General features: G+C 41.6%; 2 protein-coding genes across 6 annotated transcripts; one reads left to right on the top strand and one right to left on the bottom strand.

Moving 5' to 3' along the window:
• Positions 1–543: 543 nt before the first annotated feature.
• On the bottom strand, positions 544–21757 carry LOC134810261 (zinc finger protein 415-like). 4 transcript variants are annotated; one of them, XM_063812768.1, is made up of 8 exons: positions 21538–21757; positions 12753–12904; positions 8435–8500; positions 8158–8339; positions 4373–4421; positions 3501–3608; positions 3079–3187; positions 544–1645 (listed from the first exon to the last, which is right to left on the bottom strand). In XM_063812768.1, exons 3-8 carry the CDS (start codon positions 8446–8448, stop codon positions 1523–1525), a joined length of 585 nt encoding a protein of 194 aa, XP_063668838.1. In that variant the 5' UTR covers positions 8449–8500; positions 12753–12904; positions 21538–21757; the 3' UTR covers positions 544–1522. The 4 variants fall into 4 exon arrangements, 3 of the variants coding, with proteins under 3 accessions (XP_063668838.1, XP_063668840.1, XP_063668839.1); XR_010157890.1 differs by lacking the exon at positions 3501–3608 and having other exon boundaries at positions 3079–3471; XM_063812770.1 differs by having other exon boundaries at positions 544–3187.
• Positions 6771–23024, top strand: C6H6orf52 (chromosome 6 C6orf52 homolog). Of its 2 annotated transcripts, XM_054685586.1 has the most exons (5): positions 6771–6936; positions 7268–7448; positions 11172–11217; positions 21730–21822; positions 22770–23024. In XM_054685586.1, exons 1-5 carry the CDS (start codon positions 6866–6868, stop codon positions 22910–22912), a joined length of 534 nt encoding a protein of 177 aa, XP_054541561.1. In that variant the 5' UTR covers positions 6771–6865; the 3' UTR covers positions 22913–23024. The 2 variants fall into 2 exon arrangements, with proteins under 2 accessions (XP_054541561.1, XP_054541560.1); XM_054685585.1 differs by lacking the exon at positions 21730–21822.
• Positions 23025–23970: the final 946 nt, after the last annotated feature.

Here is a 23970-nt window from a genome sequence, read left to right as displayed (position 1 = left end):
ATGTGTCCGCGTTCCCGTCTGCCCGGGCCAGAACCCCAGCCCTGCACACTTTCTCTGCTTGTCTAACTCTGCGGCTGTATTGGCCAAGGTTGCGGCACCTCCTGGGGAGGGAGCAGTGAGCCTTCATTTTTTTTTTTGAGACGGAGTTTCGCTCTTTTTGCCCAGGCTGGAGTCCGGTGGCGCGATTTCGGCTCACCGCAACCTCTGCCTCCCGGGTTCAAGCAATTCTCCTGCCTCAGCCTCCCGAGTAGCTGGGATTACAGGCATACGCCACCACGCCTGGCTAATTTTGTATTTTTTAGTAGAGACAGGGTTTCTCCATGTTGGCTAGGCTGGTTTTGAACTCCCGACCGCAGGTGATCCGCTTGCCTCGACCTCCCAAAGTTGCTGGGATTACAGGCGTGAGCCACCGCGCCCGGCCAGAGCCTTCATTTGGGAGTTGGGAAAACAAAGTGAGCCTGAGCAACATATTTTGATGCCGTCTCTACAAAAATGTTATAAATTAGCCCACCATGGCGACGCCCGCCTGTGGCCTCAGCAACTCGGAAGGCTGAGGTGGGAGGATTGCTTGAGCCCAGGAGGTCGAGGCTGCAGTGAGCCGAGATCGCTCCACTGCATTCCAGTCTGGGGGACGAGCCAGGCCCCCTTTCAAAGAAAATAAAAGTTTTATTTAATAAGGTTTAGAGATTCAGGTATGTCTTAGACATTACAGCTTTCCTACAAGCTCCCAATAGAGTAAATCTTGGTTCGTATAGTTCTCACAAACACCGTAGTAGGTCATTTGGTAAACAAGATGCATAGTCCATCCTTGGAAATCTTAAGCCTCCATTTCAAGTGCGATACAGTGCTTCAGCGCTTAGACCCTTTTGTTTCCAATAACTTTTCTTCTCTGGTGTTCTGAATTGTTAGTACGTGTTAATAGAGGCTAGTTTGGGTCTTGCAGAAATGATTTCATTTGGGATGCTTTGGTTGTCACTGCAGTGCAGAAAAGACCTTGTTATTGTTAGAAATAGATAATTGGTGACACGAAGAAAAGTCAGCATGGAGACAAAAGATCTCTCAGCAAGGCAATTTTTACTTTATGCAGAAAGGGTGCTCAATTGCAGATGGAACGATGGTGAGAGCACACCTGAACAAAGGAAAAGCAGACATATTTGTCCCTTACGCCTTTGGGTTGTCCTTACTGCTGTGTCCTGCATCCGTTGGCTAGGGCTGGACCTTACAATCTTAAACTGATACCCGATTTGCTAAACAGGCTGTGAGCTGGAACGTGCCTGTGAGCATGTCCCGCAGTTACATACAATAGGGCTTAACAGAGTTATTAGCACAAAGCAAGGAGGCTTGAAGTAAGTTAGTCTTTAAAAGAAACTATTGTTTCTAACATTTATGATTTATTCTTTAACAAGAAGGGAAACTTTGAAGAGGAAACTTTTTACTTTCTACGTCATCTGCCAGCTTTGTCCACGCCAAATGTAAACACTTCTCAAGACACTGAAATGCTGTTGACAAACTAATTCTCAGTCTAGTGGAAATCCTTGTATTCATTCACTCTTCCAAAATCTTTCTTGGCTGGGCGCGGTGGCTCACTCCTGTAATCCCAGCACTTTGCGAGGCCTAGGCAGGCGGATTGCTTGAGGTCAGGACTCTGTCTCAAAAAATAAAATAAAATGGCCGGACGCAGTGGCTCACGCATGCCTGTAATCCCAGCACTTTGACGAGGTCAAGAGATCGAGACCATCCTGGCCAACACGGTGAAACCCCGTCTCTACTAAAAATACAAAAATTAGCTGGGTGTGGTGGTGGGCGCCTATAGTCCCAGCTACTCGGGAGGGTGAGGCGGGAGAATCGCTTGAATTAGGGAGGTAGAGATTGCAGTGAGCTGAGATCCCGCCGCTGCACTCCAGCGTGGGCAAGAGTGAGACTCTGTCTCAAAAAAAAAGTCATTCTTTCTTTCACTTTGTGCTCGTTATCTTCATTGTGTTACAAAAAGTCAAATTATTTTAGGATTTAGAATAGATTACTTTTTTTGTAATGTGTAAGTTTCCACCAGAGAACCACTAAGATTAGAGGAGTGTGAAGTAAGTGTCCTCTGGACGTGAGACAAGATATTAGTAAGCAGGACATTTTAAGTTTCACATTTTATCTTTAAAAACGTGCCTTTATGCATTTTACTCCACAACATATCTGTTCATTTTAATGCAAAAGTGTTACACCCTCATCCACAAATTAAAAACCGCTAAAACTTTCAAAATCATGCTTTGTATATTGTTACTTCTGGAATGTCCCTGGTGCCCTGTCTCCTTATCCCAGGGACATCTCAACTGCTGTTTGAGAAGTATTAATACTTGTTTAATACATTTTTTAAAATAAATTTGAGCTTATCACCATAAAAAGGTGATTATTTAGAATCTGTTACCAGACTGTCACACTTTTACTTGCTTAAGTAACTTTTGTTCCAACCAGGAATTTTAGAATATAGTTGGTTCTAGAATGGAAACCATGGTGTAAGCACCATGAACATAACTCAAAGTGGTTTTACTTTAAAAAGAAAAAAAAAGAAAAAACCCAAAACTTAGAAATCAGTGGAACCAATTATAGAGCTCAGAGGACTTAGACAACATCTAGTCCAGGTGTTACTAATCTGGGGGTTCCTGGATAAATTTCAGGGGTTTTGAATCCCATGAAATTATATGCAAATATGTGGATACACATTTTTGGAGGAGAGCATTAGGATTTTAAGGGAGGAGACCACCCCTCATATTGTCTTATGCCCAATTTCTGCCTCCAAAGAAGAAGTAAAAACTAAAAGGCAGAAATGAAATCCACAAGCAGACAGCTCGGCACCACACCCTGGGCCTGGTAAAGATCGACCCCTGACTTAATCGGTTATGTTATCTATAAATTACAGACATTGTATAGAAAAGCACTGTGAAAATCCCTGTCCTGTTCCGTTCCGTTCTAATTACCGGAGCATGCAGCCCCCGAGTCATGTACCCCCTGCTTCCTCAGTCAATCACGACCCTCTCACACGGACCGCCTTAGAGTTGTAAGCCCTTAAGAGGGACAGGAATTACTCACTTGGGGATCTCGGTTGTTGGAGACATGAGTCTTGCCGAAGCTCCCGGCCAAATAAAGTCCTTCTTTCTTTAACTCAGTGTCTGAGGGGTTTTGTCTGCGGCTTGTCCTGCTACAATTTAAGTACCGTTTCAAAAAGATTAGTGTAAGCGTACCTCATTAAGGAAAATGCAGTGATTCAGTCTTAGGTTCAGTCTTAGGTTATAAATGCGAGCTATGTCTGGAGAAGTGACTTTTTCAAGAACACACAGCTAAATAACAGAGCCAGCAATGCTGCTCTTTTTTATGTGTCCTCGGCCTTGAACATTCTCTTTAACAGAGAGGAAAGCAGCAGTATTTCGTTTTATGCATGGCTGTGGCAGTAGTTTCAGGTCTTAGATTGCGGATTTTCATTGTCTGAAGAAAGACAAAAGAGAATTATATACCTGTTTAACTGGATTGGAACTGAGCATAACTTCCCGTAAATCCTTCTATTCTCTTTCCAAATACAGGATGTAAAAAGCCATTTAATCTCATTCTTGTGAAATCTGCAGCTGCCAAGAAACAACCAATGTTGAGAGTTCATTAAACACTAAAGCACGAGAGGATATTGTTTTGTAGCTTTGCTTTTAAATTATTGATTGAAAAGGTTTTTGCACTTGAGCTATGCTCTGATTTATTCATTCATTCAACAAATATTTGTTGAGTGCCTAGCTTCGGTTTGTTAAAGTAAAAGCTAGTTTTTCTTCTTGGGTGGTTGAGGGTGGTAAAGTGGATATCCTGGGGTACAAGCAGGACACAGTAGAGAAAAATCAGCCCTGTTAGAAATATCATGAGAGTCTCATATTCCTGCTGAATTCTCCTCTTTCTCAATGTGACAGGTAGCAACTCTGTTAAATTCAAGGACTATGGAGGTTGCATGTGAATGTATTCCTGGGGGTTTTGGTCTCCTTTGTATTTCCAGCACGAAGAGAAGTGGAGATAATGCTGCACTTGCCCTGAACCTGTCCAGTAGTGTGCCCCAATAGAAATTTGCTTCACCTGATTCATGGGAGTAATCTAGTTGAAACAGAAGGTTTGCATTTGGGGCTTTTAGTGAGCAAAACAGCGCTTGTGAGCCCTTGTCACTGTCATCTCCAAGGCCTAAGTGCCCATCTTTACCCTGGGATCTTGCTTACAACCTTCTGTTCCACAGCTGCTGCCATCTTCCTAGGTGGTTGCAACATGATTACATTGACCTCTCTCTTCCTCAGCCTTCTTAGCACCTCCTCAATGTTCAACTTCCACGTTGCTTTCCAACTGCAGCCTCAATGCTTACCTGGTTATAGCCATAATTGTGATTTTCTTTGTGTAAAATAAAGTCAGTCCTAAAATGAGAGAAGTAAAAAAAAATTTTACAGGAAAAGAATCTTTAACTGACATGTTTTATTGGCTGTCTAAACTACAGTAGTTAGGAATTGTATTTTACCTGACATAACAATAGTGGTCTAAACAAGACATTAAGTAAACCAGCGGTAGGCCAGTCTAGTGCTAGTGGAAGGAGTCCTTAGTCATCGGTGACCTAGACTCATTCTGTCTTGGATCCCAGTATTCTTCTGCATGATGCCTTCCCTGATGTCACCTCATAGTCCAAGATAGCTACAGAGTTATTCTGACACCAGCCGTCATATTTGTAATCCCAGCACCAGACCCTTCCAGCTAAGCAAATACCCTTTTCCCACACAGCTTTCCCCTATCCCCTTCTACTAGTTCTGTTTACATCTTCTTAGCCAGACTGACCACCTGGCCACATCTTGCTGCAAGGGAGAAGCTAGGAAATGTAGTCTTTTAGCTTGGGCCTATTGCTAGCCCAAGTGAAATCAGAATTGTTATTAAGGAAGAAAATAAACCAATATTGGGTGGCACTTAACAATGTCTGCCACAGCTGCTAATCAATAAAATCTCCCTTGAAGACATGAGGAAATCCACTCTCTATAAACTCCAGTACATCACCAATGCCAGTTGCCCTGCCTTGTGGATATCATCGGCCCTCAGCGTCTGTGGGTTCTGCATCCCTGGATGCAACCAGTCATGGACTGAAAATACTTGGGAGGCCGGGCACGGTGGCTCACGCCTGTAATCCCAGAACTTTGGGAGGCTAAGGCGAGCGGATCTCCTGAGGTCAGAAGTTTGAGACCAGCCTGGCCAACATGGTGAAACTCCGTCTCTACTAAAAATTAGCCAGGCGTGGTGGTGGGCACCTGTAATCCCAGCTACTGGGGAGGCTGAGGCAGGAGAATCACTTGCACCTGGAAGGCACAGGTTGCAGTGAGGCGAGATCATGCCACTGCCCTCCAGCCTGGGCAACGTGGTGAAACCCTGTCTCTACTAAAAATACAAACATTAGCCAGGCGTGGTGCCAGATGCCTGTAATCCCAGCTACTGGGGAGGTTGAGGCAGCAGAATCACTTGAACCTGGGAGGTGGAGGTTGCAGTGAGCCAAGATCATGCCACTGTACTCCAGCCTGGGTGACAGAGGGAGACTCCATCTCAAAAACAAAACAAAACAAAAAACCCCAAAACTCCAAAAAGTTTCAAAAAGTAAAACTTGAATTTGCCACATGCTGGATACTACTGGTGAACCCGCATGAAGTAATACATAGCCATTGTATTAGGTATTATAAGTAATCCAGACAGAATTTAAGGTTTATGGGAGGGTGTGTGTAGGTTCTTTGCAAATACTACACCATTTTATACTTGGGCATCCAAGGATTTTGGTATCTGAGGGGGATCCTGTAAACAATCTCCCATGGATACTCGGATGAGTATAGTAATGGCTCAATAACTGGTGAATGATTGAATGATCTGAATGTTTTGAATTCATCATGTTTGCTATTTTTCACATTACAGGTAAATAGTAAATACATTAAGAACTTAGTTATTAGCAAGCTGCAGGGAAATGGCCAAACCCTAAGTGCCCCATATGGACTTAAAAGTTATCCTGAATTTTGACACAGTGTAACCTTGCTACTTAAAGTGGTGGGAGCTGGCTAATAAAGGCAGAATCTGAGGCTCCACTCCAAATGTGTCAAGTTAGAGAACCTACATTTTAAACAAGTCCAGGTCATTTGAATGCACATCAAAGTTTGGGAAGTTTTATGCTTTTTTTAAAAAAAAAAACTGAACCAGAGAAATATTTCTTTAAAATTGTATCCTGTAATCTCATTAATGTAGAGTGTAAGAGAAAAGGAGGAGAGGAGGGAAGGGGGCGAGGGAGCGCATTCTTCTCTGCCTCTTAATTTTGCAGGTAGTTGGATGATGCTTTCAACCTGCGTGGAATTAAAAAAAGAAAAAGCCAGCAGGTGCTAGTTCCAATAGTTATTCTCAGCAGGTAACAGAGGAGAGAAATGTATTTGTCTTAAGGTTTTAGTTATTAGAGTTTCCTCTTTTACCTGTTATGGTAAGGGGTGGGTGGAGACTATCCTTCATTGTCGACCAACATACCTAACCCCTTCTGTCCCTCCCTGGGGTTCTGCTGGCTCCCGCTGCCTGAGAGTTGGGAGAGAGGGGCTGGCAGGTGGAAGCCCGAGGAACAGATTGCAGAAGTTCCCCCAGGTGCCTCAGTACACCCCTCCCCCACCCACACCTTTGCCCCGTTGTCAGGAGAGTCAAGCAATTAATTGCCTAGCAGGAATTGCCACTAAATGTAATTATCTCAGATGTAGTTGCGAGACTTATTTGTCAGGATTGAGAGGTTTCAGCCCACAAGCTGGATTTTTGACTCAGGAATAAAAACTGGATTCTGCTCTCTTTTTGTAAAGTTTCTGGGTAAATGGCCCAACCACAGAGTTCTGCAGATTTTGGCATAGCTCAACAAAATAACTATTACTGCTACTGGCAAAGGTGAGTGGTTTTCTCCTACTTTGAAAAGGAAAGCTGTTACTGTTCTATTTGCTACATAACTGTTGGTAACTTACAAACTACAGCTTTTTTTTTTAAAGTTCTGGGGTACATGTGCAGAACGTGCAGGTTTTTTACATAGGTATACACGTGCCATGGTGGTTTGCTGCACCCATCAACCCGTCATCTACATTAGGTATCAAACTATGGCTTTGAACATAGGTGTTCAGCTTACTGCAAACTTCCTGGAAAGAAGAAAGGGTTTGGGGGTTTGTGGATGATTCTGCGTTGGTTGTGATGATTGTCATTCCTGTAGTCTCCCCTCTGCTATTAGAGTGAAGCAGGAGTTCCAGCCCAGCCAGAGTTACCGCTATGGCAACTGGTATGCGCGACAGCACGGCTCTTACCTTCTTTCTGGCTACAGCTATGGCTGTGCAGTGGATGGAAATGGACAGGACTGTTTTTCTGCGCATGAGACCCCTGAACACACAGCTGGAACTCTGGTTATGCCTAAGGTATCCCTTGCTAGAATGAATCTTGTGTCATTCGTGTGCCCAATAATAGTAAACATCACTTTCCTATCTTCACACATCTGTGTCCTGTCATCCAAATTCCCACAGCCATGGCTTTTGCTACCTGTTTTAATACTAGAGAGTAAAGCTGATAGCCTAAGAAAAATGTTTGTATAGCTTTATTGAGGTATAATACACAAAAAGTCCCCGCACATGTTTAATTTATATGATTTGCTGAGTTTGGACGTGTATAAACTAGAAGTGTTCACTTGCAGATAATTTCCCATTCTCTTCTAGAAACAACACAAAAAGCTGATGAAGTCTTTTTCTAAATTCTTGCTGCTAAATTTTAGATTATCATAATTCGATAAATTTTACTCTTTAACACTTAATATAGGACAAAAGGTAGTTTTGGGGTTTGCTTTATAGCAGTTGGACATAAACACACTTTAAAAATATATTTTAATACTTTGAATTACTAAAGTGACATATTTCTCAAATCACACAAAGATGTACTGAAGTAAGGGAAAAGTTCCCCCCACACACACCCCTCCTCCTTCCCCATTCCCTTCCCACTTAGAAGAAAGTACTGTGGAGTGGATCTATGTCTTCTAGATCTTTCTCCTGTACTCTTGCTAAATCAGTGTGGTTCATCTTTCTGTTTTGGTGGTTAGGGGATGATTTGGGCAAGAATGAACTATGTAGTACATACTGGTTTGCTGTTTGCTTGCTTCTGCATAAGGAGACCTTTCTTTAAAAAATTGTCCACTTATGGTCTGGGCAAGATGGCTCACACGTGTAGTCCCAGCTACTTGGGAGACTGAGGCGGGACGATCACTTGAGTCTGGGTGTTTGAGGCTGCAATGAGCCATGATTGTGCCATTGTACTCCAGCCTGAGCAACAGAGCGAGCGCAGTTAGATTCATTGCGATTTTTAGCTCATCCCTTATCTGACATTTTAAATATTTTCAGGGCTTTAACAAACTTACCTATCTTCAAGCATTTGTCTGAGTGTTGCTTTTTTCCCCAAGAATATAATTCTGGATGTGGAAGGGCTGGATTAAAGGATATAACATCAAAAAATTTTAATAGCAAGTTACCTAAAGTCTGCATGAATTTATACTTCTCATTATTGTGGTGGGTGTTCTTGCTACTCTACATTTGTCTGTGTATGATTAGCCAATCTAATAGGGTAGGGAGGCATTTATCTATTATTGAGGGCAAATACCTCTTGAAATGTTTATTGCGCTCTGTGTTCTGTGACTTTGATATCCCCTTTCTAATTTTTCTGTTGAGTTGTGTCCCTCTTGCTTGACTGCATAAGATATTCACATGTTAGAGAAATTAACACTTTGGAGTCTAAATGTTACGGACTTCCCCCACCCCAGCTTGTCTCCTAATATGCAGAGTGACACCATTTGTGTGATGATCTTTACCTTAAAATGAAAGTTGAATTTTATATCTAGTCCCTTGGCTTTTAAAACTTACATTTGCTTTATATTATGATATTTCACTGCCCAAACTTTCATTTTCAATTTTTCTCAAGTCTGTTTTAGGTGTGCCTCTTATATAAAATATCTTGTTAGATTTCTTGTCATTTTTTTCCCCCTTTTAGCCCAATTTGGGTTTTTCCCTTTTAACAGATGTTTGATATTGCAGCACTTAAAAAAAAAAATCTTTCACTACATTGCCTGTGGTTTTGGCACTCTTTTTTTTTTTTCTTTTGCCCCTTCTCTTTTTGCTCTTTTTTGGGAGATGGTCTGTCTTTTGGTGGTTACCCTTATATCTTTAAATAGAGAAGTATAGGAATTAGTATAGTATCAACTTCAGAAACAAAAGTATTTCTTGATTTTTTCATCACTCTTGAGAAAATTAAGAAATGAACATCCTTTTTTTCTCACCTGGCTACCCCTTCTCTCCATTCCTCTGTCCATTTTTGTTGTCACAGTCTGGGATTTTTATCTCACCCTCTAGCCGAATTATTACTATAACATGCATTTTTCATACAAGAATTATATAAATGTTATCTTTTGTGACTGTAGTGACCCCCTGTGCCATCTGCCTGCCATCCTGCTGGGTGTTCCCTGTTGGGAAGCTGCTGAGTGAAATTAAAGATGATAAGCCTCTGTGGTGGTGCTCTTTTACTCACACATCCCCATTTTGGTCTTCTCCAATAACGCATGTCCTTGCCAAGATGTCCTAGTTATTCCCTGCTTCCCCCAATGTGCTGTGCCTCTGTCCATAACCTTTATCTCCCCAAGTTAAAGGGTTACCCCCTCTCCAGCCCTCTCCTTTACATTTTGACGTTGTGGAGGTGGGTGTCTCCAAAATGATTCTCGGGTCTTTGTGGTCCATCAGCACACCTTCCCAGACTATCTCTAGCTGAGGAAAGCCTTTTATAAATGTGCTTTTCTTTAAAGGCAGCCAGCTGCATACACAGCACAGGTGGCCCTCAGACCAGAGAGAATGCTCTGTCTCCAGATACGTCCTGCTTCCCTCATCCTGGTTATTTAGCATCCACATTTACCAGAACACACACTGAAAGGAGGAAATATGAGGTTACTCAAGTCTTGTATTATGGGAAAGGAACTTATGGAAGTGTGGATTCTGGGTGTCTTTGCCATTTCTTTCTTTTCTTTTTATATAATTAGCTTTTAGAGATGATGTCTTGCTCTTTTGCCCAGGCTGGAGTGCAGTGGTGCCATCATAACTCACTGCAGTCTTGATCTCCTGGGTTCAAGTGGTCCTCCTGCTCCAGCCTTCCAAGTAGCTGAGACTACCGGCTGCATGCCACCATGCCTGCGGTCTTAGCCATATCTAAATAAAGACAGATTGTCTTTTGAAATTTATGGTAACTATATAACCTATTTTCCAAACCTCAGTATATTTCAGAGTGAAGGGGAGGCATACTTTCAGATAGACTGAAAAGAAAAGATAGTAGATCTTTGGCTCTCAGTATCTTCTCATTCTTATTAGCAAGGGAAGCTTAATTAAGTGCCAGGAGCTACATCAGCCCTTTCTTGATAGTGATTCCTTGGAATAGCTGGCCATACTTAAAAAGACAGGTTCCCAACAGGTCTACATAGAAGAATCATAAAAATGTATGCTGCCCCAGTAGAGCCAACAGGGTCTGGGTTAACCAACCAAGATTTACTTTGGGAGTACCTCTGCAGTTTACTTCTCTCATTATGTAAGGATATGATTGGTTTGCTTTGCTGTAGCCTCTGCATTTTCTTGAGCACCTAATATCCTGGTTCTTAGCTGAGTCACGGGTTTGAGGATGTGATTAGAAGGCCATGAGAAAAACGTGCTCATGGAGACTTAACAGATTGTCTTCTGGAAGGAGGAGCAGAACTCTAGGTAGAGTCAGGCATGTAGTACAAGAAATAAGGAGCCTGGATACCAGGGTCGCTGGTGTCTGGTTCCTAGCTCAGGCTCTAGGATGCTAGTTAGGTCCCAGAAAATCCAGGGGCCAGGGGCCCTCGTTAGGCTTGTTCCTCTTTGTGACAGTTCTTCTGTGATTCAGTTTACTTCTTTCATAATTGTACTATGCCACCTAAAGATTCTTTTCATCAAATTCAAAAGTTGATTTAAAGAGATTAATTGTCAATATTATTTTTATTTTAGGTAGTTTTTTTGAGAGCTAGAGTTTTTCCCAATAAAGTATGTATTGATATTAAACCTTTAAGTAAAATTATTTTCTCATGAGATAATTTTTTGTTGCAGGAAACCACACCTCTAGCTGAAAACCAAGATGAAGACCCACTAGAAGGTAACATAAACCTTGTGCTGAAGTGGTTGGAAACAAAACCCCATTTCCTGGTTTCTCATTCACTCAGCTTGCTAGAAACTGGAAGGTTCTATTGGAAAATTCCAATGTAGGTTGCCTAAGCCATATGCTTCAGTAATTTCTCCTGTTTTTAGAAACTGGTTCTATGGGAACAACTTTAGCTAAGCCACCTCTTTGGGCCTTTCTGAAGGACTGAGAAAGGGGGACATTCCCAAACAGTAAGAAGACAATACATTGTTCTTAAGCTCCATTTCCTCTGTAAGTTTAGACTTTGAGGAGAATTATGCTTTAATTCTCTTTTTCAAGGGGGAAGAGCATGAGGTGATTGCTGTGGCCTCAGGGTTATTGGATCCTGGGGTACCTGACACAGCAGCACTGTAGTGTCAGTCTGGTGGTGCTTCCTGTACTTCTCAATTTGTTTTGGAAAGAACAAAGTTTGCCTGCCTAGAGACAAACACTCTGAATGTGTCTTATTTGAGGAAGGGGAAAAAATGTTTTGCTTCTTTTAAGCAATGGGAAAGAAAAATAGAGGAGAAATGCAGAGAACACTATTGCCTTTTTCTTATCACATGTCTGTCTTATCACATGTTTGTCCAATCTCTCTCTTGCCCAAACCCCTGCCGCTACCAGACAAACCCACCCACTGCCTTTATGACTTTATCAAAGAAGGGAGCATGTTGTTATCAGTCTTTGTAGCCCCTGTTACTAATTCAGAGTTCACATGTCAGTAGGTGCTCAGTGTTTAAATTAAATCAAATTGGTGTTGAAAAGAAATCTTTATATGCTGTTGAGCAGTTGTAGTTTTTAGTACTTTGATTTAAACATGAGTAAAGGGTGCTTATTTCAACTTTCTGGGATTTCTTTCAGGTTAAGTGTGAGTCTTTCTTCCTGCCTTTTATCAGTTATGCAATTTATTAAAATTGATGCAGGATTTCTTGCTCCTTAGTTCAGCTAAATCTGGGTCCTTGTCTCACAACCAGGAAAAATTAGGCATGTGGACACATTGAAGGGTGAGGAGGATGGAATTTATTAAGCGAAAGGAAAGCTCTTAACAAAAAGAGGGATCCCAAACACAGGTTTCCACCTCACAAATTGAATACCAGGCCATCACATACGAGTTGAAAAGGCCAGGCTCCTCCCCTGCATAAGGTGTGAATTCCTGGTGACTCCTCCTCATTCTTCCAGTGTGCATGTGGGCCCTTAGTCTGAGCCACTCCACATTGATTTATTTCCCTCACTGCACATGTATTAAAGAATGGAATTTTTCACCGTGGGCATGTTTAGCCAAGCCCCCTGTGCACAATGACTTGGGCAGGTTGGAGGTTCTCCAGGGACCTTACCCTATTTGCCTAGGCATTTGGCTGTCCCGTGCCTCTATCAAAATAATAGAGGTAAAAGTCTGCTTTTTGGATACAGATTGCCATGGGGTTCAGATTCTACCTACTAGCTCTGTAATTCCAGACAAATTAATCTCTAGTGTGTCTGCTTCAGTTTCTGTAAAGTGGGGACATTGATACCTTTCTTATAGGAAGTGTGGGTATGCTAGGTCTAAAGTACTTTTAGGTGGTTAAACAGCTGCTGCCATATCATAAACACTCAAGTATTGGCTGGTCATCAATCTGGCACAGTACTGGTCTGTAGAAATGTAATGCAATTGCACCTCAAGGAGCTAGAAGAACAAGAACAAAGTAAACCCAAAATTAGTAGAAGAAAAGAAATAATAAAGACTACAGCAAAAATAAATAGAAACTAGAAAAACAATACAAAAGATCAACAAAATGAAGGGTTGGTTTCTTTAAAAGATAGTCAACAAACCTTTAAGAACAAAAGAAACTGAAAATCAGATGAAAAAGGAGACATTACAACTGATATCACAGAAATACAAAGGAACATAAAAGACAATTATGAACAATTATACATCAGTAAATTGGATAACATAGAAGAAATGAGTAGATTCCTGGACACATACAATCTACCACCTACCAAGATTAAGTTATGAAGAAATAGAAAACCTGAACAGACCAATAATAAGGAATTGAAAGAGTAATAAAAAGTCTCCCATCAGGCCAGGCCTGGTGGATAATGCCTATAATCCCAAGCACTTCAGGAGGCTGATAGGGGAGGATCATTTGAGCCCAGGGGCTTGAGACCAGACTTGGCAATACAGTGAGACCTTGTCTCTACAAAAAATTTTAAAAATAACTGGGTATGGTAGCATGTACCTATAGTCCCAAATATTTGAGAGGCTGAGATAGGAGGATTGCTTGTGCCCAGAAGACTGAGGCTTAAGTGAGCTATGAATGTGCCACTGCATGTCAGCCTGGGTGACAGGGTGAGACCCTGTCTCAAAAAAAAGTCTCCCATCAAAGAAAAGCCCAGGTCCTGATGGCCTGTTTAATTCTACCAAACATTTATTTTTCATTTTATTTTATTTTTTGTAGAGGTGGAGTCTCACTTTGTTGCTCAGGTTGGTCTTAAACTCTTAGGCTCAAGCGATCCTCCCAGCTCTGCCTCCCCAAGGGCTGGAATTACAGGCATGAGTCACCATGCCCAGCCCCCAGATATTTAAAGAAGAACTAATGCCATGTCTTAAACACTCCAAAAAATTGAAGGTGAAATACTTTGAAACTTATTTTGTGAAGCCAGCATTACTCTGATATCACAACCAGAAAAGGACACAATAAGAAAAAACTACAGCCAATATTCCTGATGAACATAGATGCAAAGGTCCCCAACAAAATACTAGCAAACTGAATTCAACAGCACAATAACAAAATCATCTGTCATGAACAAGTGGTATTCATCCCAGGGATGCAAGGATAGTTTAATATACACAAATTAATAAACATGATACATCCCATTATCCCATCAACAGAATGAAGGACAAAAAACATTATTTTTCTTTTATTTTTTTTTTTCCTGGAGATAGGGTCTCACTCTGTCACCCAGGTTGGAGTGCAGTGGCGTGATCTCGGCGCAACCTCTGCATCCTAGGCTCAAGCAATCCTCCCATCTCAGCCTCCCAAGTAGCTGGGACCACAGGTGCATGACACCATGCCCAGCTAATTTTTTGTATTTTTGGTAGAGATGGGGTTTCGCCATGTTGCCCAAGCTGGTCTTGAACTCCTGAGCTCAGGTGATCTGCCTGCCTCAGCCTCCCAGAGTTCTGGGATTACGGGCATGAGCAACTGCGCTTGGCGATCATTTCAGTAGATGCAGAAAAATCATTTGACAAAATTCAGTTCTCTCTTCATGATAAAAACTTTCAACAAATTAGGTATAAAAGGAGTGTACCTCAATACAATAGAGGCCATATAACAAACTCACAGCTAATATTGCACTGAACGGGGAAATCCTGAAAGCTTTTCCTCTAAGATCGGAAACCGGATAAGGATGCCCACTTTCACTACTTCTATTCAACACAATATTAGAAGTCTAGCCAGAGCAGTTAGGCAAGAGGGAGAAACTAAAGGTTCCTAGGTTGGAAAGGAAGTTTTGAAGATGACATGATGTGATATACAGGCATACCTCATTTTATTGCACTTCACTTTATTATGTTCCACAGAGACTATGGTTTTTTTTGGGTTTTTTTTTTTACAAGTTAGAAGTTTATGGCAGCCCTGCATTGAGCAAGTGTATCTGTGCCATTTTCGCAACAGTATGTGCTTACTTGTTAGCACTGTTTAGCAATGAGCTATTTTTTTTCTTTTTCTTTTTTTTTTTTTTTTGGAGACAGTCTTGCTTTGTCACCCAGTCTGGAGTAAAGTGGCGTGACCTCGGCTCACTGCAACCTCCGTCTCTGGGTTCAAGCAATTCTTCTGCCTCAGCCTCTTGAGTAGCTGGGACTAGAGGCACCTGCCACTACGCCCGGCTAACTTTTGTATTTTTAGTAGAGATGGGGTTTCGCCATGTTGGCCAGGCTGGTCTCGAACTCCTGGCCTCAGGTGATCCACCCACATCAGCCTCCCAAAGTGCTGGGATTGCAGGCGTGAGCCACCGTGCCCAGCTGCAATAAACTATTTCTTAAGGTATTTACATTGTAAACAAATTTGTTCTTTTATTTGCCAGGCAGGAGTGCAGTGGTGCAATCTCGGCTCACTGCAATCTCCGCCTCCTGGGTTCAAGTGATTCCCCTGCCTCAGCCTCCCAAGTAGCTGGGACCATAGGCATGCACCACCATGCCTGGCTAATTTTTTGTATTTTAGTAGAGGTGGGGCTTCACCATGTTGGCCAGGATGGTCTCGATCTCCTGACCTCATCATCTGCCTGCCTCAGCCTCCCAAAGTGCGGGGATTACAGGCGTGAGCCACTGTGCCTGGCCAAATTTGTTCTTTTAAAAAAATTGTTTAAAAAATAGAGACAAGGTCTTACTATGTTGCCCAGGCTGGTGTTGAACTCCTGAGCTCAAGTGATTCTCCAGCCACGGCCTCCCAAAGTACTGGGATTACAGGCATAAGCCACCATGCCCAGCCAATGTAAACAACTTTTATATGCACTGGGAAACAAAAAATTCATATGACTTGCTTCATTGCAATATTCATTTTATTGCAGTGGTTAGGAACTAAACCTGCAATATCTCTGAGGTATGTCTGTAGAGAAAACCCTACAGACTCTGCCAAAAAACTGTTAGGTCTAATAAACTTATTAATTTTGTATCCTGTAACTTTACTACACAAAATTGTTTCTATACACTAATACTATTTGAAAAAGATAACAAGAAAATAATCCCATGTACAATAGCTGTAACAAAAACTTAAGAGTAAATTTAACTGAGGTGAAAGATGTCTATACTGAACACTATAAAGTGTTGATGGAAGAAACTGAAGACACAAAAGATATCTCATGCTCATGGATTAAAAGAATGAATATTATTAAAATGTTCATACTACCCAAAGTGATCTACAGAATCAATGCAATCTCTCTCTCTTTTTTTTTTTTAAGACAGTCTCACTCTGTTGCCCAGGCTGGAGGGCAGTGGTGTTTGAGCTCGGCTCACTGCAACCGCCTCCTCCAGGGTTCAAGCAATTCTCCTGCCTCAGCCTCCCAAGTAGGATTGCAATTACAGGTGCCCACCACCACACCCAGCTAATTTTTGTATTTTTAGTAGAGACGGGGCTTCTCCATGTTGTCCAGGCTGGTCTTGAACTCCTGACTTCAGGCGATCCACCTGCTTTGGCCTCCCAAAGTTCTGGGATTACAGGCATGAGCCACTATGTCCAGCCAGATTCAATGTACTCTCTATCAAAATACCAATGGCATTCTTCATAGAAATAAAAAAAAATTACCGAGTGCACAGTGTCTCATGCCTGTAATCCTGGCACTTTGGGAGGCTCAGGTGGGAGGATCACGTGAGGTCAGGAGTTCAAGAGCAGCCTGGTCAACATGGTGAAACCCCGTCTCTACTAACAATACAAAAATTAGCCAGGCATAGTGGCATGCGTGCCTGTAGTCCCAGCTACTCGGGAGGCTGAGGTGGGAGAATTGCTGGAACTCGGGAGGCGGAGGTTAGATTGAGCCAAGGTGGCGCCACTGCACTCCAGCCTGGGTGACAAAGTGAGACCCTGTCTTGGGGAAAAAAAAAGAAAAAAATGATACTATAATTTGTATGGAATCACAAAAAAACCTAAATAGCCAAAGCAATCTGAGCCAAAAAAAAAAAAAAAAAAAAAAAAGGTGAGGGCATCACACTACCTGACTTTGTACTACAAAGTTGTGGTAACCAAAGCAGCATGATACTGGCATAATAACAGACACATAAACCAATGGAACAGAATAGAGATCCCAGAAATAAATCCACACATTTATAGCCCACTGATTTTCAGCAAAGGTGCCAAGAACACACAATGGGGAAAAGGCAGTCTCTTCAATAAATGGTGCTCAGAAAACAATGTCCACATGCAAAAGAATGAAATTAGACTGTTATCTCTCACTGTATACAAAAACAACTCAAAATAGATTAAAGACTTAAATGTAAGACCCAAAACTGTGAAACTACTAGAAGAAAACATAAGGGAAAAGCTCCACGACATTGGTCTGGGCAATGATTTTTTTGGATATGACCTCAAAAGGACAGGCAGCAAACGCAAAAACAGAAAAATAGTATCACAGTGAACTAAAAAGCTTCTGTACAGCAAAGGAAACAGTAACAGAGTGAAGGCAGACAACGGAGTGGGAGAAAATATTTGCACGCTGTGCAAGTGATTATGAAGAGGCATCTTCTGGGGTAAATACCCAGGGTTCGTCGTCTTGCACCAGGAGGAATAAGGACATGGACACATGTGGGTGGGTTAAGGAGTGCAAGGCTTAATAGGTAGAAGAAAGGAGAGAGGAGAGCAGCTCTGTGTGACAGGAAACAGGCCTCCGAAAGGGAAAAGTAGGCCTGTAGCAGACAGCAGGCAATTTTACAGGCAGGCTTGAGGAGGAAGTGTCTGATTTATGTAGGGCCCAGATTGGCTGGACCAGGTGTGACGTCTACATGATGCCAGGCGAAGGCTGGTTGCCCTGCCCTGATCTTATTAGGCAAATAGACTTTCCACTTGTCCGCCATCTTGTCTGCTCCTTGCTGCACAAGTGGCTGGCAAAGAGAAGATGGAGCCGCCATTTTGAACATGCCTATTCCCTAGGTAGCTTTTTCCTATTGGCACAACTGCTGGCATTTGCATGTGCAAGCTTCTAGCTTGCTTGTCTGTGTCTGCAGTTCAGTTTTACAGGTTGCTGATTGTTAGAAAAGAAAATGATTTGGGGGCAGCTGTTCATGAAAAGCAAAACCTTACCAAGGACTTTCTTACCCTAAATAATTTCTTTTTAACTCCTATATCAATAAGGGGTTAATATCCTAAATATATAAGGAAATCAAATGACTCATTAGCAAGAAAATAACCTGATTATTCAGGTCTTTTGCACATTTAAAAAAATTTTTATTTCAATAGTTTTTGGGGGTACAGATGGTTTTTGGTTACATGGATAAGTTTTTTGTTTTGTTTTGTTTTGTTTTGTTTTTTTGAGAGTGAGTCTCACTCTGTTGTCTAGGCTGGAATGCAGTGGCGTGATCTCGGCTCACTGCAGCCTCTGCCTCCCCCGTTCAAACGAACCCAGTCTCAGACTCCTGAGTAGCTGGGATTACAGGCACTCGCCACCACGCCCAGCTATTTTTTGTATTTTTAGTAGAGACGGGGTTTCACCATGTTGGCCAGATTGGTCTCGAACTCCTGACCTCAGGTGATCCACCCACCTTGGCCTCCCAAAGTGCTAGGATTACAGGCGTGAGCCACCGTGCCCGGCCATTTTTTAAGACATTTCTCAAGAGATGATGTACAAATGACCAATAGATGCATGAGAAAATGTTCAACTTCACTAATCATCAGAGAACTGTAAATTAAAACCACAGTAGTGAGATATCGTCCCACTCCTGATAGAATGGCTGTTATCAAAAAGACGAAAGATAACAAATGTTGGGTAGGATGTGGAGAAAAGAGCCCTTGCATACTGTTGGTGGGAATGTAAATTGGTACAGCAGTTATAAAAAGTATGGCGTTTCCTGAAAATATTAACAGTAGAACTACTATATGATCCAGCAATCCCACTATTGGGCATATATCCAAAGGAAATGAAATCAGTATGTCAAAGAGACATCTGTACCTCCGTGTCTATTGCAGCACTATTCACAATAGCCAAGATACAGAATCAAACTAAATGCCCATAAGTGGATGAATGGACAAAGAAAATGCGTATATACACAATAGAATACTATTCAACTGTAAAAAGGATGAAATCTTGTCATTTGTGGCAACATGAATGAACATGGAGAACATTATGTCAAGTGAAATAAACCAGGCACAGAAGAACAAATGCCATACGATCTCACTCATGTGGAATCTTAAAAAGCTTATTTCATAGCAGTAGAGCATAGAATGGTGGTTACTAGAGGCTGGGGTAGTTGCAGGGAGAGAGTGATAGGGAGATGTTGGTCAAAAGATAGAATTTCAGTTAGCTAGGAGGAATACCGTTCAAGAGATTTATTGTAGGCTGGGCGCGGTGGTTCACGCCTGTAATCCCAGCACTTTGGGAGGCCGAGGTGGGTGGATCACGAGGTCAAGAGTTTGAGACCAGCCTGACCAACATGGTGAAACCTCATCTCTATTAAAGATACAAAAAATTAGCTGGGTGTGGTGGTGTGCGCCTGTAATCCCAGCTATTTGGGAGGCTGAGGCAGGGGAATCACTTGAACCCAGGAGGTGGAGGTTGCAGTGAGCTGAGATCACACCATTGCACTCCAGCCTGGGCAACAAGAGCAAAACTCCGTCTCAAAAAAAAAAAAAAATTTATTGTATACCATGGTGACTATAGTTAATGAAGAAATACAGGCTAATTCGAAGGTAGTGAGTTATTGCAATTGGTTGTTCAGTCAGTTACGGATTGAACTTTTTGTTCTACTCTTTCCTTGCTTCTTACTGCTGCATTTGACTAGTCTTTAAAAAAAAAAAAAAAAAAAGGAAAAATAAAGAAAAATACTTAGTGGATATTCAGTGTTTCCACCACAAAAATGAAAAATGATAACTATGTGAGGTAGTTATTTGATCCTTTGATCATTCCACAATGAATATATACTTAAAACACTATGTTGTACGTGATAAATACATAGTTTTCTCTGTCAGTTTGAAACACACAGAAATTTAAAAATAGACAATGTGAAACACAAAGCCATCCATGTGGGTAATTTTAAATTTTTTAGTAGCCAAATTAAAGAACCAACTCAAGAGATAGGTGAAATTAATGTTTCTTACTTAACCTAGTATCTGTTATGGACTGAATTTGTGTTCCTCCCCCTCGCCAAATTCATATGTTGAAACCCTCACTCCCAATGTGATAGTTTTAGGAGATGGGTCTTTAGGGAGATGATTAGGATTAGGTGAGGTCATGAGGGTAGAGCCCTCATGAATGGAACTGGTGACCTTATAAAAGTCATGAGGGAATTTGATTCCTCTCTCTGCCCTCTGCCATGTGAAGACATGACTTCTGGGCAGTGTGCAACCCAGAAGAGGGTCCTCACCAGAACCCAACCACGCTGACACCCTGATCTTGGACTTCCGGTTTCCAGAACTGTGAGAAATAACTGTGTGTTGTTTACAAACTAGTCAGTCTGATATGTTGTTAGCAGCCCAAACTAAGGCAATATCCAAGATATTATTCCAACATGCAATCAATATAAAAATTAACGACTTTTTTTACATCAAGTCTTTGAAATGCAGCATATATTTTTTCTATTTTTTTTCTTTTAATGGCTGCCCCCTCACCTGCAGATTGAGGGGACCCTTATTTTGAGGGCTATTCAGACATTACCTTCAAGCAGATTTTTAAATTGTTCCTATTGTGGTGAAATATGCATAACATAAAATTTACCATCTTGACTTTTAAATGTATCACACTTGATCTTAGCCAAAAGGCCGGGAAGCAATAGACTTTTAAATGTATCAGTGGTATTAAGTACATTCATAATGTTGTGTAACCATCACCATTCATCTCCAGAACTCTTCATTTTATAACCTGAAACTCCATACCCATTAAATAACAACTCTTCACTCTCCCTTCCCTCATCGCCTGGCAACCACCATTCTGCTTTCAATGTGGTGTATATTTTATCCTTACATCACATCTCAGTGAGGGCCAGCAATGCTCAATAGCTGCATGTGGCTAGTGGCTACTGTGTTGGACAACATTGGTCTAGAAGATGCACAGGTTTAGGGATGATATAATTAGTTTGTCTTGAATAGGCTTCTATTATAGTTTTGATCAACATCACTGGAAGGGCAGAGATCATGTAATCCGGGGTTTGGAGCTGACCACACTGTATCTGTTTTCTTGGCCACAGGTTAAGTGGAGAGCATGCTCATAAGCATATGATCCTAACTCCTCTTTCCCCACCAGGGGCATGCAGTCAGGGACCCATTAGCAAACAACTGCCCATAACGGTAAAGGAAGGGAACCGGGGACAGAAGTGTAAGAAAATTTCAGAATGTTTAATGGGAAAAAAAGGGAAACATCTACTTTTATGACCAGAAACGCTCAAAGGAAACTCAAAAGGGATGGGAAGCTCTAAAGAATAAGAATCAGACAACACAATCACGAATGACTCCAATGAAGAAAAGTGAGAAGTAGCTCATGGAATTTATATGATGACTAAAGCCTATTTGTCCATTTTGGTTCTAAAATGATAAATACAGAAGAGTACTGCATTAGTCTTCTAGGGCTACTGTAACATAGTACCACAGACTGGGTGGTTTAAACAAAAATTTATTTTCTTACCATTGTGGAGGCTGGAAATCCAATATCCAGGGTCTGGATAATTTGGTTTCTGGCGAGGGCTCTCTTCTTGGCTTGCAGACAGCAGCCTTCTTGCTGTTTCCACACTTGACCTCTTTATGCATGCATTGTAGGAGAGAATGTGAGCAAGTTCTCTGCTCTTTTTTTAAAAAAAATTATTTTTATATTTTGTAGTGACGTGGTCTCAGTATGTTGCCCAGGCTGATCTCAAACTCCCAGATTTAAGCAATTCACTGGTCTCAGCTTCCCAAAGTGTTGGGGTTACAGGTGTGAGTTGCTGTGTCCTGCCTGCTGTCGCTTTTTATAAGGGCACTACTTCTATCAGACCAGCACCCAACTCTTATGACCTCATCTAACCTCCCAGAGGCCCCATCTCCAAATGCCTCACATTGTGGGGGTTAGGCTTTTAACAGAAGAATTTTGTGGGGCAAAGATTTAGTCCCTAATAGGCATACAGATGAATAGCATGAACCCATATGAGTATTAGGAAGCAAATTATGATCCTCAAGGAACTAAGGCTTGCAAAAATTACAAAGGAAAACATAAAAGGCTTCTTCCATTACATTCAGTACAAGGAGAGGAAAAAAATAGATTAAAAAAATTAATGACCTTGTAAGCCTTGGAAAGCTCTGGAAACCTGACAACTTGGGCAGAAAATCCATGTTTAATACGTTCGCAATAACATAATACCATCTCGTCACAGGGTTCCAGGTTTCGCAGATGGAAGGCCAAGTCCTCCTGTCTTTCTGAATTAGTTGCTGTATACAATTAATTCACTTAATCTGTTAACTGAGCAGTTAAAGTAGCATGTGTATTTTTACAAACCCCTGTCCAAGGGGCCCTTGGCTTGGTTCACTGTTTGGCATTGTATCTACCTGGCTCATGCCAGAAACATGGCAGTCATTCCTGACCTTCCTTTTCCCCTTTCCTCCCAAATTGAATCCATCCCCCAAGCATCTCAAATCTGTCCATCTTTTTCCTCCATCTCTTCTGTCAGCTGGATGCTCATTGAGTTTGATGACACTACTACTTTTATAGCTTAAATTTCTATTTTCAAGTCTTATTGAAAGGAAATATGCAATTTAAGAATTTTAACCTTTACTATCTGCAGTACTTCCTGCAAATGCTTTCTAAAAGCTTTCTAATTTTAAAGTATTTCTAGTGTGTGTCCTGTAAAACTCTATTTTTTTCATATCCATTATTGGCTTCTGCAGATCCACATCTTCATTTGAATATTGAGGAATCAAACCAAGAGTTTATGGTGAAAAGTGAAGAACTCTACGACTCCCTCATGAATTGCCACTGGCAGCCTCTGGACACAGTTCACTCCGAAATTCCAGATGAGACCCCGAAGTGAAGCAAGGTGTTCATTAAACTCCGCAATTATCATACTAATTGTGTCGTCTTTTGTTTTGGGAAAAAAGTAGTTCTCCCAGGAAGGCAGTGAATTCTGTATATAAAAACCAACTTCCAGGGCTTACATGTGATTGATATGAGAGAATATTAACGCAAATAAACTTTACCAGCACATGTGTTCCTGGAAGTGTTACATTAAGTAAGTGCCAGAAGAGCTCACGTGATGATCATGGTAGAACAAGCTGTGCCATAAAACCCTTGGAAATAGGTTTAATATGAGGTGAGCTTGAGCTGAACTGATTGTGGCATTGGCTACTCTGATAGGATTTGCTGCTTTCTCTAACTTCAAACTCTCATGGAGAGAAATTGTATCCACAGACAGTGCATGGTTTCTTGCTTGTGTCTTGTCTAGAAAATGTTAGTTAGAACTGGATGTTTGATCTCCATTTCCTGGCCCCATAAGAGAGCTAGATGTGGCAGTAGAGACTCAATTGAACAGAAAGATTCCTAAGCAGGGAAAAAAATTTGCTTGATCCAAACAGCCTGTCAACTTTCTAAGATAGAGGAATTAGGCCCTCATAAAAGCCAGCCAATGTGTATATTGACTGTGCTCCTTTAAAAAGTCTTTTTTTTTTTTGTCCCGAAGATGATCATTGTGTCCTGTTTTATTGCTTTGCTATGGATGGATACTTTAGTGACCCCTGGGACTGATGTGAGTTGACTGCTAGAAGACTGATTGCTTAGAAACAAGTCGATTAGACTGTGGGCAAAGGCAATCTGACATCTCTTTTGCTCTGAAGGTGCTTGACAGATGCTAATCCTTGCGCTAAACAGGTTCAAAGACCGAATCCTACATGGAGAGCCAGGCGGGCTGCAGCCATTGTAAAGGAGCTTCCTCCGCCCCATGGTTTCTCAGCCTTGGCACTATTGCCATTTGGGGCTGGACACTTCTTTGCTGTGGGAGACTGTCTTGCACGTTGTCCTGACCTCTACTGCTAGATGCCAGTAGCACCCTGCACTCCAGTTGTGACAACCGAAATGTCTCTAGACATTGTCAAA

This window comes from Pan troglodytes, chromosome 5, assembly GCF_028858775.2.
Source record: "Pan troglodytes isolate AG18354 chromosome 5, NHGRI_mPanTro3-v2.0_pri, whole genome shotgun sequence".
NCBI classification, from domain to species: domain Eukaryota; kingdom Metazoa; phylum Chordata; class Mammalia; order Primates; family Hominidae; genus Pan; species Pan troglodytes.
This window is presented reverse-complemented; position numbering and strand designations above follow the sequence as displayed.

Coding starts and splice junctions, on each gene's coding strand:
- LOC134810261 (XM_063812768.1), bottom strand. Junction 3,188..3,500: donor GTTCCAATCCAGTTAAACAG/GTATATAATTCT, acceptor CTTAAATTGTAG/CAGGACAAGCCGCAGACAAA. Junction 1,646..3,078: donor CCAACAACCGAGATCCCCAA/GTGAGTAATTCC, acceptor TTTTTGAGACAG/AGTCCTGACCTCAAGCAATC.
- C6H6orf52 (XM_054685586.1), top strand. CDS start 6,866: ATGGCCCAACCACAGAGTTCTGCAGATTTTGGCATAGCTCAACAAAAT. Junction 7,449..11,171: donor GAACTCTGGTTATGCCTAAG/GTATCCCTTGCT, acceptor TTTTTGTTGCAG/GAAACCACACCTCTAGCTGA. Junction 11,218..21,729: donor AGATGAAGACCCACTAGAAG/GTAACATAAACC, acceptor TATATTTTGTAG/TGACGTGGTCTCAGTATGTT.